The sequence below is a fragment of the Triturus cristatus genome, chromosome 2_1 (genome assembly GCF_964204655.1).
Source record: "Triturus cristatus chromosome 2_1, aTriCri1.1, whole genome shotgun sequence".
In the NCBI taxonomy this organism is placed as follows: Eukaryota; Metazoa; Chordata; class Amphibia; order Caudata; family Salamandridae; genus Triturus; species Triturus cristatus.
Window position 1 is genome coordinate 1,176,147,921 of NC_140581.1, and position 16,337 is coordinate 1,176,164,257.

Consider the following 16,337-nt stretch of genomic DNA (forward strand, 5'->3'; position numbering starts at 1 on the left):
CACGTCGACGTGGGCGACGTCACAATACATCGGCTCCGCACGCGACTCCGTACGACGTCATCGGAGCCATAAGAAGCCCACGTCGGCGTGGTGACGTCAGTTCCCTTTTTTCCGCGCCGTCGACGCGCAACGGTTTTTTCCCAGTGCTCTCTAGATACTTTGTAATCTAGTGGTATATTCTTGTTAAAATCGGAATGTCTTCGACGAGGAAGTCGGGCTTTAAGCCCTGTAGGGAGTGCGGAGGCCTGATGTCCATGACGGATCCGCATCAGAATTGTTTATGGTGTCTCTCTTCTGATCATGATGTGGATGAGTGCGGGTGCTGTAGGAGCATGAATCCTAAAGCACTGAAGGAGAGGAAGACCAAACTCTTCATGAAGAAGATCGGTGAGGAGAAGAGAGGGAGGAAAAAGGAGAAGTCCAGGCGGGAGTCTTCGACTTCGAGGTCGTCGAAGTCGAAGAAGCACCATAAGAAGAGGAAGCATTCTTCTCGGCGTCGGTCCTCGAAGTCTAAGAGGTCGAGGTCGGCTTCGCCTCGTCGACGTCAGAGCAAGATCTTGTCTCCTTCGCCTTCTCCGGATAAGTCTTCGAAGTCTCCCTCTCCGAAGCGGACTCCGGCTCGTTCCCCGACGCCGTCTCCGGCGCCGTCCAAGGCTTCGACTCCTGGTCGGGTGGAATCTGATGTGGAGCAGGAGCAGGAAGAGTCTGTCCCGGTGCCTGATGACTCCGTGGTTCCGGTGGAGGATTCGGAGGAGCCGACGCCGGTGGCTCCACAGGAGGATACAGGGGCAGTTCCTTATCCCCAGTTCCCGGCTCCAGGTACGGATCCTTCGGGATTTCTGAATGCCATGTATGGCATTTTTCAGAGAGCATCCTTCCCATCCGGAGCACCAGCAGGTCCCGTGGGTCCGATGGCGTTTTCTCTGGGAGTGCCGCAGCAATATGCTCAGGCTCCTTTTATGCCTTTTATGCCGATGGCGCCTTCTTGGCAGTTTCCGGCGCCGGTTGGGAATCCGGCTCGACCTCGGATGGATGGTCAATCTTCGGAGCCTTCTTTGACGCCGAGGCCGACTCCTTCGACGCCGCATCCGGCGCCGCCGACTCCACCTGTAGCGCCTCCGACGCCGATGCCTTTGGCTCCACCGACGCCGCGTACGACGTCGACGACGCCGGCTCCCCGGAATCGATCGAGGCGTGAAGCCCAAAGGGTTTTGGAGGAGGAAAGATTTCGTGCTGAGGTGGAAGAAGGTGAGGTCGACTCTTCTTCGGACGAGTTTGGAGGTATAGAGGTGGCAAGTGGTTTGGATACCACCCCGGAGTGGGAGCATGCTTCTGCAAGGTCTTCTCCACCACAGGAATTGGCGCCCTACCATGTTGTGATCAAGAAGGCCGCGGAGTTGTTAGATCTGCAGCTGCCCTCTGTGGAATACAAGTCCAATCTGCTCACAGAGGTGTTGCACTCCCCGACGTCGGCTTCTGAGCCTTTGCTACCTTTCAATGAGGCTCTCTTGGAACCAGTATTGGAGGTGTGGAAGAAGCCTCTGTCAGCTCCAGCAGTTTGCAGGCAGGTGGCAAGGAGATACAGGGTTGCGCCAGGAGACCCGGATTTTTTATCCACGCATCCTTCTCCGGAGAGCCTAGTGGTGCAGGCTTCATGTTCTAAACATGCTTCGGGTGCTTTCCCCCAATCTCCTGCTGATAGGGAGTCGAAGAAAGTTGATCAGGCGGCCAAAAAGTCTTTCTCCTCAGGAAGTATGGCATTGAAGTCATCAAATGCTACGTGCTTGCTGGGGCGTTATGTTCATGCCCTGATGGACTCTATAAAGACTCTGGCCCCTAAGTTACCTGAGGGGGATAAGTCGTCCTTCATGGAGGTTGTGGCGGACACTCAGGCAGCTGCCAGGCAGGTGATCCAGTCTGGGCTGGATACGGCGGACTCTGTGGCGAGAATTATGGGGTCGTCCATTGCCGCAAGGAGACAAGCTTGGCTCCGTTCCTCAGGGTTTTCTGCGGATGTCCAGGCCACGCTGGTGGATCTGCCCTTTGATGGACAAAAGTTGTTTGGGGAGAAGGCAGATTCTGCTCTTCAACGTTTTAAGGACAGTAGGTTAACGGCGAAGTCCTTGGGTCTGCAGGTTCCTGTGAGAGGTTCAACTTTCCGTAAGGTTAGGGGATTCGGAAGGTCATCCTTTCGCTCCTTCCGACAGCCACAACAACAGCAGCAACAACAGCAGCAGAATCCCCTCTATCGCTCCTATAGAGGGAAGCAAAGGGGTCGGAGAGGTTCTGGTCGTAACCCCTCTTCTTCCTCCTCCTCCTCTGCTCCAAATGAGGCTTCAGGGAAGCAGCCCTAGATCCCCCATCCCGGATCATGTAAGACCTGTGGGGGGTCGGGTGTCCTACTTTCTACGGGGTTGGAAATCTGTTACAACCGACCTTTGGGTTTTGAACCTCGTAGAGACTGGGTACGCCCTTCCCTTTCGGGAGTTTCCTCCCCCTTACCCTCCTTGCCAAGGTTATTGCTCGGAGGACCACCTGCTTCTCCTGCAGAAAGAAGTTCTGGCCTTGTTTCAGAAGGGCGCAATAGAGGTGGTTCCGGAGCAGGAAAGGGGTCAGGGATGCTACTCCCGGTATTTCCTGATCCCCAAGAAGGACGGCAGATTGCGTCCGATTCTGGACCTCAGAATCTTGAATTTTTACCTGAAACAGGAGAAGTTCAAGATGCTGACCCTTGCGCAGGTTCTTCAAGCGTTGCAGCAAGGAGACTGGATGGTGTCGCTCGACTTGCAGGACGCGTACTTCCATGTCCCAATCCTGAAGTCGCACAGGAAGTATCTCCGTTTTACGGTTGGGTCGCAACATTATCAGTTTGCGGTCCTCCCGTTTGGTCTTACTACTGCACCTCGAGTCTTCACAAAGGTGATGGCAGTGGTGGCTGCTCATCTCAGGAGGTCGGGGATTCCGGTTTTCCCCTACCTGGACGACTGGCTTCTGAAGGCAGAGTCCCCGGAGATGGTGCAGCGTCATCTGCAGGTGACAACTCAGCTGTTATTCGACTTGGGTTTTTCGATCAATGTGCCCAAGTCTCACCTGGTGCCCTCTCAACGCAACCTGTTTATAGGGGCAGTACTGGACACTACTGTGTGTCGGGCATTCCCTCCTCCTCAAAGGATTCTCGACATTCAGGAGATGGTCCCTTTATTCCACAGTGGAGCGGTTGTTCCAGTTCTGAAGGTCCTTCGCCTGCTCGGTCTGTTCGCTTCCTGCATTCTGTTGGTCAACCATGCACGCTGGCACATGAGGGCGCTCCAGTGGTGCCTCCGCAAGCAGTGGTATCAGCACAACGGGGATCTCGGGGAGTCGATCAAGATCTCCGGAGAAGCTGCAGCGGATCTGTCTTGGTGGAGCGTGGAGGGCAATCTGTCCCAAGGAAAGCCTTTCCATCTACCTCCGTCGGTGGCCACAGTGATAACGGATGCCTCCACCCTAGGGTGGGGAGCTCATCTGGGGGATCTGGAGATCAAGGGTCTTTGGTCTCCAGAGGAAAGGTTGTTTCATATCAACCTTCTGGAGTTGCGGGCGATTCGTTTGGCACTCAAGGCCTTTCTCCCTTCCCTTCGCGGTCGGTCAGTTCAAGTTCTGACGGACAACACGACCGCGATGTGGTATATAAACAAACAGGGAGGAGTAGGGTCTCTTTGTCTCTGCAGAGAGGCCCTGCGGCTGTGGTCCTGGGCTCAGGACCATCAGATTTGTCTGATGGCAAGTCATCTGGCCGGGGTGCTGAATGTGCGTGCGGACAGTCTCAGTCGGCAGTTCTCCGCCGACCACGAGTGGAGGCTCCATCCGGAGGTGGTTCGTCACGTCTTTCGGACGTGGGGGACTCCTCGGGTGGACCTGTTTGCCACCCGAGAGAACGCGCACTGCCCGTCATTCTGCAGTCTCCAGTTTCCGATGCAGGGGGCGTTGGGGGACGCGTTTCAGTTGAGTTGGGGTTCACGACTCCTTTACGCGTTTCCTCCCATACCCTTGATTCCTCGGGTTCTGAGGAAAATTCGCCAAGACCGGGCCCAAGTCATTTTGGTCGCCCCGGACTGGCCAAGAAGGGTGTGGTACACAGATCTTCTCCACCTCTCCTCGTGCCCTCCGCTCCGTCTCCCTCTGAGGGCAGACCTCCTCTCGCAGTCGGAGGGGCAGGTTCTTCACCCCCACCTCCAGAGCTTACACCTTCATGCCTGGAGATTGAACGGGGCAACCTGAGTTCCTTCTCTCTCCCACCTGATGTGGTGGACGTTATTTTATCGGCCAGGCGACACTCCACCAAGTCCATATACTCCTACAGGTGGTCTAAGTTTGTAAAGTGGTGTGGAGAGAGATCCATTGACCCTTTAAAGGCTCATCTTTCTGATGTGCTTCAGTTTGCTCTTTCCTTGGCTCAGCAGGGCTGTGCTGTGGCCACGGTCAAGGGCTACCTTTCGGCCTTATCGGCATTTCTGTGCCTTCCAGATCAACCTTCGTTATTTAAATCTCCGGTTGTTCTGAGGTTCATCAAGGGCCTTACAAACATGTTTCCTCCTACTCCATTTGTAATGCCTCAGTGGGACCTTAATCTTGTCTTAACCTTTTTAATGGGGTCCCCATTTGAGCCTCTTCATAATTGTCCTTTGAGGCTGTTGTCCTTTAAGGTGGTTTTTCTTGTAGCCATAACCTCGGCAAGGAGGGTAAGTGAGCTTCAAGCTCTTAGTTCCAAACCTCCTTTTCTTACCTTACATGCTGAAAGGATGGTTCTCAGGACCAGGGCTGCTTTCCTGCCAAAAGTTGTTACTCCTTTCCATTTGGGGCAGTCTATTACCCTCCCTGTTTTTTATCCACCCCCTCATCCTTCTAAAGAGGAGGAAAGACTCCATCGCCTTGACCCGAAGAGGGCTATGAGTTTTTATTTGGACAGGACCAAGGACTTTCGTGTTGATGACCAGCTTTTTATTGGCTACGTTGGTCGTTCTAAAGGTAAAGCGGTGCACAAGCGCACGCTGTCAAGATGGATAATACTGACCATCAAGATCTGCTACGCCTTGGCTGGTAAGACTCCTCCTGAGGGTATTCGTGCTCACTCTACTAGAGCTAAGTCTTCAACATCTGCTCTGGCCCGGGGTGTTCCCGTGGCAGATATTTGTAAGGCCGCGACTTGGGCCTCCCTCCATACTTTCGCAAAGCATTATTGCTTGGACTCTGAGATGAGGAGGGAGGGCCACTTCGCGCGCTCTGTCTTGCAGGACTTTCTGGTATAGAAAGGTGGACACCCTCCTCCGGGAGTGGGGACTGCTGTGGGAATCTATTCACAAGGTGAGGAATCCACTGGCAGATGTATCCATCAGAAGAACAAGTTACTTACCTTCGGTAACGATTTTTCTGGTGGATACAGTATCTGCCTGTGGATTCCTCACCAACCCACCCGCCTCCCCGTTGTCCACCTTTTGTATACCATGAAATTAGTCTTGTTTGAAATGCTTATATTTTCTCTTGTACATTTGTAGGTAATGCTTGTTTGATTAGCATTCCCTTGTTTTGTATGCTATGTATATGTATTGGTTTTCTATATACTGTGTATACTTGGGTTTGTCGTTGGTTCACCTGTTCGCCTCGAAGGCACGGAAAAAATGGGTGGAACTGACGTCACCACGCCGACGTGGGCTTCTTATGGCTCCGATGACGTCGTACGGAGTCGCGTGCGGAGCCGATGTATTGTGACGTCGCCCACGTCGACGTGGAATGCTGGGGAAGAAAAGTTCCGTGGAATGCTGGCGCAGGGGATATTCACAAGGTGAGGAATCCACAGGCAGATACTGTATCCACCAGAAAAATCGTTACCGAAGGTAAGTAACTTGTTCTTTTCGACATTAGTCTGGCTGGGGCCGTGCTATTCAGGACCCCAGCCTAGCTGCTTCCTCTCTAAATGGATTCCTAGTACCTTAGGTACACAACAGATTGGATTCTGAGGTTCCCTCATAAGTCCCTAGTATATGGTATACTATGTACCCAGGGCATAGGTACCCAAGAGACCTACCATGGGCTGCAGTATGTATTATGCCACCCCTGGGAAGCCCTCCAAAATGACAGCACAGGTCTGCTACTGCAGTCTGGGTAAGGTGGTGCATGCACCCCTTACTGAGATATAGGTTCACTATATCTCACCTATCTCTGCACATATAAACCTATAAGTCACCCCTATGGCAGGCCTTATCAATCGTGAAGGCAGGGTGCTTGGTTTTGTGTAAGAGGGTGCCCATGCATGAGTAGAGCCCCTCTGCAGCCTTCGGAATCTCTTCTCCGGGGTTGTCTGTGAGGCAGCCTGACCATATGCTCTTAAGTGCATTATAACCAAACGTTAAATGCTAACTTTGGACTGGCTGCTCGGAAACATGTTGTGTTTGGTGTCAAACACCTTGGAATCATAACCCCACACCGGTAACTGGTGTGGGAGTATGATCCCACCCTTCTAGAGGGAGAGACATGACAGCACCGGTATTCCCGGTACCAGCTTAAAAGAGCCCTGGCATCACAAAATGGATGCTGCAGCCACAGACACGAGTCTTGCCTCCTGCTGCTGATCAAAACTACGGCAGGGAAGGCCTGGACAATAGGTTTCCTGTCACAGGGAGGTGTTACCACCTCACAGACAGGCTTTAGTCTATTGGGGCTGGGTGGGTGCACTCTGAGAGTGCTTTGAAGTCCTCCACTGGGGGCACATTTGGTGTCCCTGTGCATAGTCCAGTTCAAACCGGTAACAGGGGCTACCAGCCCCTGCTGTGGCGCGAAACTGGACAAAGGGTGGGTGTCGCCACCCCTTTTTCCAAACCCTCCCATAGGTGGGTCCCCTGAGTTAGTCCAACCCCTTCCTTGGGTATAAAGAAGGAACCTCTGTAACCGGAACTTTAGATATTCCTTGACAAAACTCTGAAACTGAATCCTGGACCTTCAACGATCTGTTCAACGCCAGATGACTGAAAAATATCCCTTGGGGTAAAGGAGTTACTCCCCTGCTTGGCAGGCACCAAAGACGCATCGGTCAGGTCTGCATCTCCGAAGCTCCCGCCTGACGCCGAAGACTTTGCAATGCCAGAGGTGGATTTCCAGACTTCCCAGAGGCTGACCCGAGTCCCCAGCAAAGCTAAGACCCGTAGCCCTCGTGAGTACCGTGGAACCGGAACCCCTGGACACCGTGCACATTTGCTAGTGCAATAGCTTCTCGACGTCCCTCGAGGCTGTGCATTGGGTTACTTGTGCCCAGACCCCGAGCAGTGAATCCACCAAAGATTGCTGGCCTGCCCTCTCAGAGTGACCCGTGGGCCGCCATTTTGTGATTCCTCTCGAGGTTCCTTCGCGATCCCTTGTCCGTCGACTTGTGGGTCCCTGAAAAGGGTAACTTTACTTTAATTGTGCTTTCCTGGTTGCTCCAGACGTGCCCTGACTCCATCGCTTGGGGAGTCCCCAGGACCTTGATGGTCCGCGCCAAGGCATTTCTTCACTTTCTGCGTGGGTTGCTGTTGCCAAGGCTTGTTGTGTCCAATCCGGGCACTGACGCTGCAGCACTCGACATCCTTCGTGGGACAGCTCGTATCCAGCTCCTGGTCATCCTCGACGCCTCCTGGTCCTCGTGGCAGTCAAGTTTCACCTCTTTCTCCTGAAACACCCGACATCGGTGGGCATTCGTCTATCATGGCCGTGGTCACTGGCAAGTAACCCAGACTCTGTCACCTCTGCTTTCAGGTTCTTCACATCTCCGATCCAGGCTTACACTTCGCATCTTCCCGGCAGCAGCACTTCTTCGCCAGCTCCCATTGAAAACAACGACGCGACTAGACACCAATTGACTCCTATGCACCTAGCTTCCCTGGGTGAGGTAACTTGAGTACTCCGTTGCTCCTGTGAGTGTTGACCCTAGAATTGTCTAAGTCCAAGAGGGTTTGGTCCTAGTCCATTTCTAAGTGTCCTTTAACTCTAAAAATCTAACCGCGACTTTCCCCATAGAAGCTAACGGGAGCTTGCGGCTGTGTTCTTACACTGCACACAGCACCCGTGGGTACCCTGTGTCACTACCTTGGGGCCCCAGTGATTCTACAGGCTCTAGGCTTTGTGTCTAGTTAAGTCGTGGTTATATGCCACTTTTTTAGTATATGGTTAACGTCTATTTGTGCTACTTTACTGTCAAATTTGAAGTGTAACTTATGTGCTTTTGCCTCTAACCTCATAAAGAGACTAGAGGGGTGTGTTTAGTACTAAATACATATATTTTATATGTATATACCTGGTGTGGTCTCCTTTCATTTAGCCACTCAAGAGATTATAGACAGGTAAAACAAGCTGCTTTACATTCCTTCAGGACTTAGCCTGAAGGCTGCTCTCCATAGCTACCACTAGGATAGCTTTCAATAAAGGTTGTCTTTAACCTATCATCAATAATGGGTTGTTTGGACTGGTACAGGGTGCCCACTATAACTAGTGGACATCATATACCAGGCCAACTTCTCACACTACTGTCTCTTTCAGATGAATAAGTTACTTACCTTTGGTAACGATGTATCTGTAAGAGACATATGTAGTTATAGGTTCCTTACGGCCTTGCCCATCCTCCCCATTCTGCGAACTGACTTCTAAGGATAGGGACTCCCTTACAGGGCCCTAGCTATGTGCACCAGTGGTCAGTGTTTTGCATGGCTCTGCGCTTCTGGCGTGGAAATTCGTGTTAGAACTGACGTCAGCGAGGAGGGGTGGTGTCTATGTAGACACGTGATGTCATCCCGGCGTCATGACGCCGACGACGGATGCGGAGTCAACCGCTGCCACCTACCGACGCGCAGGAGTACTGCTACGAACAAATTTCTCTGGATCCAGTCTGAGGCCTGGGGGTAATTCTAAGGTGAGGTAAGAAATCTATAACTACAGATGTCTCTTTCAGATACATCGTTACTGAAGGTAACTTGTTCTGTAATGTGGAAATCTGTCTCACCGCACTAGAATGCATTAGTCACTCATGTTTTAGAGCCTTGACACCACCTGCGTGCTGCGAGGGAGAAGCTGCTATTGACCGCGAACATCGGAGGAACTGCATTAACAGCAGCGTGGTAAGTGCTGTGCACACTGTGCTGCAAGACTCGTAATGGCCTCAGTCTGGTCTCTAAGTATCAGTAGCATTAATAAATTGACTGACATTGAGCATTCCATTTTTTAAGCAGCCTGCAATTGCTTTCACCTCATGCGGAGTGCTGCAGGCTGTACTCAGCTGACTGTATTGATTAGCAAACAGCTGAGACTCTACAGCAACTGCCTCAGAGATGGTACAATGTTGCTACGTGGCCTGTGGTTACATCCTGCTGTCCATATCCAGAAGTGCCAAGCCTTTAAGTGAATCGGTGGGGGGGGAGGGGCGGGGGGGGCACCATGCCTGTTGTTGTTTTATCAAAATTGTGTCAGCTCATCTGTATAATGACACTGACTTTTTGGTGACTGAAGGCATTCTGATGTAGATCAATGGGCATGATCTGTTTTTCCATCTTTGACCCCAGCTGCCAGGGTGGGGCCACTGGTGCCTCTCAGGTCCACTGTCACCGTCCAGCCAGGGTCCAGTCAGCACAAGCTGCGTCAGCAGGATGTTTTATTTCATATTCATACCAGTGCAGCCCTTGATTTGCTGCTCCCACCCTCTGGAGTTAAATTATAGGACAAGACGTATCCTCCCTAACCTCCTCGACTTGTGTTGCCCGTATGTGTGTGTGGAGGTGGAGGGGGTGCCTGGGTTCTGTCCGACGATGGTGAGAGCAGGTGGGGAGTGTCTTTAAAAAGAACACAGCATGGCTCTCAAGACAGCTGTGCCATGCCACGAGCTCTCACCATGACTTCAATCTACAGCTGATGCAACGCAGAACTGTACTGTACAGACTGCAGAGAGGAGCATCATCCTGTCCTTTGCAGTTCAGGCTGGACTGTTCCCATGAGGGGCAGGGTCAAGACTAATTTGCATATGGCTGGGTCCAAACTGAGGTGGCTTGGTGAGCAAAGGAACAATGGGTTAGTTTGCTACTTGAGCTATTGCCAGTGATTAGACTTCTTGCAAGCAGCCTCCCATCGCATTTTGTGTGTTTCATGTACCACCCTAAGTTGCATGTGTATGCCCAGACACAAGTCCCATGCTCAATGCGTCACTGGAGACAAGTTATACCCAGCTGATGAGCCCATCACAAGGGCAAAACTGGTCCTGGGTTGCTTGTTTTCTGGTTCAGGGAGGACCTGGCTGGTCAGTTCGGACTAGACTGTTCCCATGAGGAGCAGGATCAAGACTGATTTGCATATGGCTGGGTCCAAACTGAGGTTGCATAATGAGCAAAAGAACGATGAGTTGGGGTGATACCATAAGCGATTGCCAGTGGTTCTACAAATTACAAATATTCCTCCGACCACCTTTTGTGTGTTACCTGTATAGTATGCCGATCCATACACATTCGGGTCATTATTTTCAGGCGGTTTTCTATCGGAAGAAAATTTCCAGTGTTTAATTTTACTTACCCATTCAATCTACACCCATAAGGGACCTGAAATGGAGATGGTCAGTTTATGTCAGACTGATCCACCTTCTATGAGTCTCCCTAAGTCCCCCTATTCTTACATTTGTTTCCTGTTGAAAAACATGATCTATGGAGTTCTGGGAGTGGTTCAGGTCTCGTGAAAAGTGCAAATGACAAGCTATTTTTGGTGGATGTATGTCAGAGAGTCTCTTCCTGGCAGGAGCCTAGTTCTTTCTACTTAAAAAAAGTATTCCTTGGTATCCGTGTGATATTTTCAGGTCTCTTGAGGGTAGCAGAACAAGCCTGCGCTCCCCCCTTCCCCCTGGATGTCAGTGAGCTGAAAGGTGCGTGATGGTTGGTGGTAGACATGACCAAAGCTGCTTGGGTAGGAGGATATACTTAGTTGCTCAGCAAAATATGTTTGGTGACCTTCTGCCACAATGATGGAAGAGGGATCCTTTTTCACAGGGTCACAGTTGGAAAGGGTAAAAATAATTCCTTTAATAAAAAGCATAACCCTCCTGGTTAAGACAGAGGTTCCATGTGCTGCCCCCTGTAGCCTTTGCTTGGGTAAAATAAAATCTTAAGCCACGTGGACGCACACCTACATTGTGGCCTATCACTTGTAATTCTCTGATCTGCCTACTCGGAAGAGGTGAAATGCATTTGTTGTGTGTAGTGAGAAGAGGAGTCATGTACTGTCCCATCCCCTTTTTATTTTGGCTTGGGCAACATAATCCTGCCATGATTCCGAGGTAGAAAACCATCTGTTAGAGCTTATGTAGCAAAGGTAAAATAATCTGATTTCCATTGTTGTTGGTCATCCTTGTGGATGTAGAGCATGCTACATTACACCCGCTCGCTGTGGCACTCCTAACAAATTCCTGATGTCTAGCGGGCTTTCACCTACCCTGGGGTTAGACTATAGCTCAATTTTCTAATTCTCATTCCTCAGAGAAATAGCAGGGCTTCTGTAAATGAGAGAATCTCCGCTTTACAATTGTAACTTTAGTGTCCTTTGTTTCTGGGAAGTTAAATATCGTAACCTTGTTTTTCACCCATTAATCCCCCATCTGCCTTGCTCCAGTGTTCTGCAGACCTTCCTTATAACCTATGTGGGGAACTGGGTCTATGCTAGCTTCACTAGGCTAATACCCTTCGCCTCAAATGTCTGACTAAAACGTGACCTTTTGCTCTTCAGCTGATCCTTTCGACCCATTTGCCATGTCTTCGGTCTCTGAAAACCATGCTCCCCCATGCCCTGATCTCTTTGGGGACTTTTTGAATCCCAGCTCAACATCTACATCATCGGCATTTCCTTCGACACAAAGTGCACCGCCACCTTCTTCCTGCTCCAATGTCTTACACTTGGGTAAGTGACATTACGACTTAAGTATTATTTCGAGGTATTAAGATGTTGTTATTGAAATATCTGTCATTGTTGAGTGGCGGCTCATTAGAGGTAGAGAAGACATGCAATTTTTATCAGCTTTTTCGACTAAATGAAAGCATTTTTTTAAATTTTTCCTGGAGAACACTGTACTCTATGGTTCACAAAATTTCCTGGAATGTTTTCAGTAATGTCTTGAAAAAACTCCAGAACCCATAACAATCCTGGGCACTCTGGTCATGGCTTGACGTGCAATAATGTAAATTAGTTTTTAATTTGCTGATATTCATTTCTGTTTTGGGCCAGGACCACCACGTGGGCAGTGTTCATAGGTCTGCCTGGCTTAGTTCTTCACTACACAGTCCAGTACATGCAAATTTTGCTGTTAAAGAGAAGTCCCTATTAATTCTACTCCTTTTTTATCATTTAAATGTATTATCAATTAAAAATAAACTTGTGACTTCTCCCACAGGACAATAACTTCATCTGGCCAACCCCACTCTCCCATCATTTTCTAAGCAAATTAAATACAGTGATTTAATTCATATGACAAAGAGATACAAACCTCTTCAAATAGTCTGGTTCTGCAGGATACTCAATTTTAAGTAAGATCATGATGAGGTTATTTACTGGAAATGTTGATAGAGATGTAGTTCCTTACAATTTCACAGAGACACACCATCAGAAACCTCCTCCTACTACCTAATCTTTTGTGGCTAACTCTGAGTGCTAAGGTGCTACAATATAATACTTCATCTTGCACCTCACTCATATTCATGACCAGGAAATAGCAGACCAAACCACCAAGATCATTTCACTGAGTATTTACAGAATTATGAGAAATTACATAATATATGTTCGAGGCATATGAGCTGCAGATTACACACTTTTGCATAGATCGCCATCTGGTGTTGGGCCCGAATGTTTGCAGTTTGTTTTTCCTCTTGGAAAGTCTTTGGAAGTCACGAGGTCGGTGACTCCTCCCTTGGATCGTATTGCGCATGGGTTTCGGCTCCATCCTCAGATTGTTTTTTTCCGCCATCTGGTTCGGATGTAATACTTCGTGCTCCGGTTCCGAACATTTCCAGTTCGCCGATCGAAGCGGAATCCTCGCTCATCGCGGTATTGTTCAGATCCAGATCTTCAATCACTTTCTCTTCGACACATCTTCGATTCCAGTCGTCGACGGCGGCCTTCGCGCCTACCCAAGCTCCGGTCCCGGCTGATGGAAAGAACTCCTTTCAAGAAGTGCTCTCGATGTGGGTCCAAATTCCCGCACACCGATCTTCATGAAGTGTGCAACCTCTGCCTCTCCCCTGAACACGAGGCTCGAGACTGTCCGGCCTGCAAGTCTTTCAGATCGAAAAAGACTATTCGAGATCGAAGGGCCAGACAAAACATGGCGCACTCCTCAACCTCTGTTCCAGTTGACATCTTCGGGGACGACGTCGAAGATCCAGGACAGCAGCACACCGAAGAGGACCTCGTCAGTGCTTTCGAAGCCGATGACTCCGATGTGGAGGACATCACCCCGGCGCAGAGGGTCGTGAGTACTATACCCCCTCCCGCACCCGCGCCGACACCCAAAAAGGCTTCGGTCACGCCTTCGCCTCCGGGCCTAGGCAAGACCAGAGACACTGCTTCAAACACCCCACCTTCGGGCCCGGTGAAGAAGCCAAATAAGCCTTCCGGCGGCTCAGGCTCGAGCCAGCCCTGCCGAAAAACACACTTCGGCACCGAAAAAGAGACCGACCTCGACACCGAGCTCCGCACCAAAGTCCTCGGTGTCGAAACCCAGCCTTTCGGTACCGACCAAACCCCATAAGGCCCTCGGCACTGACACTTCTACGCCGAAGCCCACCTCGGCGCCGACCAAGAAATCGGAGGTTCCCAAGCCCAGTGCTAAGCACGGCACGGACAAGCCTAAAAAGTCATCGGCCCCAAAACCTTCGGCGCCGACGGAACAAACATTGTCACAGGAACTGTTTACACCGGATCCCTTGCAAAAGACTCTTACCAAGGATCCAAAAACTGGACATTTGGCACTCGATTCTAAAAAGAGACATTTGGACAAACCGGCTCCGCCTCCACCTCCAAAGAGGAAGGACTCTGCTACCTCCCCTTTCAGAATGCCTTCCCCACCTCCTCCACCTCCCCCACCCTCTCCACCTCCGCCCCGCCTGCCTTCTCCACCCCCCCCTCATCGCTGCCCGACCCCGTCTCCACACGATGATGATCAGGGGGACCCATATTACGATCCAGGGGATGTGCCCCAAGACCCCACCCCTACAGGATCCCCAGACCCATGGGACAACTACAATAATACAGACATTCCAGACGTCCCACAAGATGACCTTTACCCTTCCAGGCCATCTCCACCGGAAGACTCATTAGGTTTCCACCACCTGCTTCAGAGGGCGGCACATTATCACGGGGTAGAGCTACACACTGACCCAGTAGAGGAGGATTTCCTCCTCGGCACCTTTGATACCGCACATAGGTCTACCTCCATACTACCTATGCTCAAAGGGGTGATAAAACATGCGCCAGAGGTTTTTAAGGACCCAGTCAGGGCTAGGGGCATTAACCCACGCATAGAGAAAAAGTACAAAGCTGCCCCCACAGATCCTGCCTATATCAAAGGGCCAGCGCCACTGGATTCCCTAGTGGTTTCCACTGCACGGAAGAAGTCAAACTCCCAGGCGTCAGGCGAAGCACCACCACCTGACAAAGAGTCAAAGCTACTGGACGCGTCAGGAAAGCCCACTGCGTCACAGGCAGCCAATATATGGCGTATCGCCAACACTCAAGCGCTATTGGCCAGATACGATAGAGCGCATTTTGATGAATTAGAAACCATAATGCACCACCTCCCAGAGAGATACAAAAATAGGGCCAATGAATTAATTCAAGAGGGTAAGACTATAACTAACACCTCCATACGCTGTGCCTTAGACGCAGCAGACACAGCCTCCAGGGCCATCAACACTAGTTGTTGGAGAGTAGGGTCTGCTTTCTATGTTCACCCCCACTTTTTGCTTTTGCTTCACTGGTTTTCGACTTAGATGTGGCTGTGGGCCTGCTAATCAGACCCGCAGCCCAGCTGTTCTCTCTCTAAATTCATACTGTGTACTTTAGGTGCATAACCCAATTGGTTAGGGTCACCTTATTGGCCCCTGTATAGTGTACCTTAGGTACCCAGGGCATAGGTGTACCCTAGGCCTACCAGGGGCTGCAGCATGTATTGTGCCACCCCTGTCCTGGCCCTCCATTACGACACAACTGGCTGATCACTCAGCTGGGGCAAGGTCGTGTAATCACTCCTTGCTTAGGTGTAGTATTCCTATACCTACCTTATATATAGACACATGTGTACCTATCAGCCACTCCTATGGCAGGCCTTAACAATCCTGGAGGCAGAGTGCTTGGTAACATGTGAGATGGTGCTCTAGCATGAGCTGAGCCTGTCTGCAGCTTTCGGAACCATGTCCTTATAGCTGTTCTATGATATAGCCTACCATATACTCTTAGAGTGCCTTATAATCTTAAACGGTTATGGTAACTATGGTTTGGCTTTATCGAAACATGTCGTGTAAGGTGTCTAACACTTTGGAATAATACCCCCATACCATTTCTGCCCATGAGGATATTATTCCTCCCTTCTAGAGGGAGAAGACATGTTGAAACCTACTTACCCGGTTAAAGTTAACCAAAGCCCCAGCATCACAAAATGGATGCTGCTGCCACAGACACAAGTCTGACCTCCTGCTGCTGGAAGTCCTTCCAGCGAGGGAGGCTTGGACAATAGGTTTCCTGCCTTGGGAGGTGCGAGCACCACCCCAGACAGGAGTTAGTGTATTGGGGCAGGGAGGGATGAAAGAAACTAGACACTGCCTGGGGCACACAAGGTGTTCCCTGCATAGTCCAGTTCAAACCGGCGCTGGGGCACTCCAGCCCCAGCTCTGGCGCGGAACTGGACAAAGGAAAGGGGGTGTAGCCACTCCCCTTCCTGGTCCCACCCATAGGAGGGACCTTGCAGGTAGCCCAGCCCACTAGCCCAGTATATCAGTAGCTAGCTGAGCCCTGCTAAATCAATCAATCAATCAAGGTATTTATAGAGCGCACTACTCACCCGGAGGGTCTCAAGGCGCTGGGGGGGGGGGGGGGGGGGGGGGGGCCGCTACTGCTCAAACAGCCAGGTCTTGAGCTTCTTCCTGAAGGACAGGTGGTCTTGGGTCAGGCGCAGGTCGGTCGGGAGGGAATTCCAGGTCTTGGCGGCCAGGTAGGAAAAGGACCTTCCTCCTGTTGTCGCTCTTCGGATGCGGGGGACGGCGGCGAGGGCGTGACTGGTCAATCGGAGGTGGCGTAGAAGTTGAGGCGGTTGTTGA

The 16,337-nt window shown here is 50.8% G+C and overlaps 1 protein-coding gene across 3 annotated transcripts in view; it reads left to right on the forward strand.

Annotated features, from left to right (window-relative positions):
- The window catches only part of GAK (cyclin G associated kinase), a 1,898,577-nt gene that overhangs the window by 1,540,649 nt on the left and 341,591 nt on the right, over positions 1-16,337 (forward strand). For all 3 annotated transcript variants that reach the window (XM_085636622.1, XM_085636624.1, XM_085636623.1), the window contains exon 22: positions 11,761-11,931. In XM_085636622.1, the coding sequence (XP_085492748.1) occupies positions 11,761-11,931 (171 nt within the window). The remainder of the gene's footprint in view (positions 1-11,760; positions 11,932-16,337) is intronic.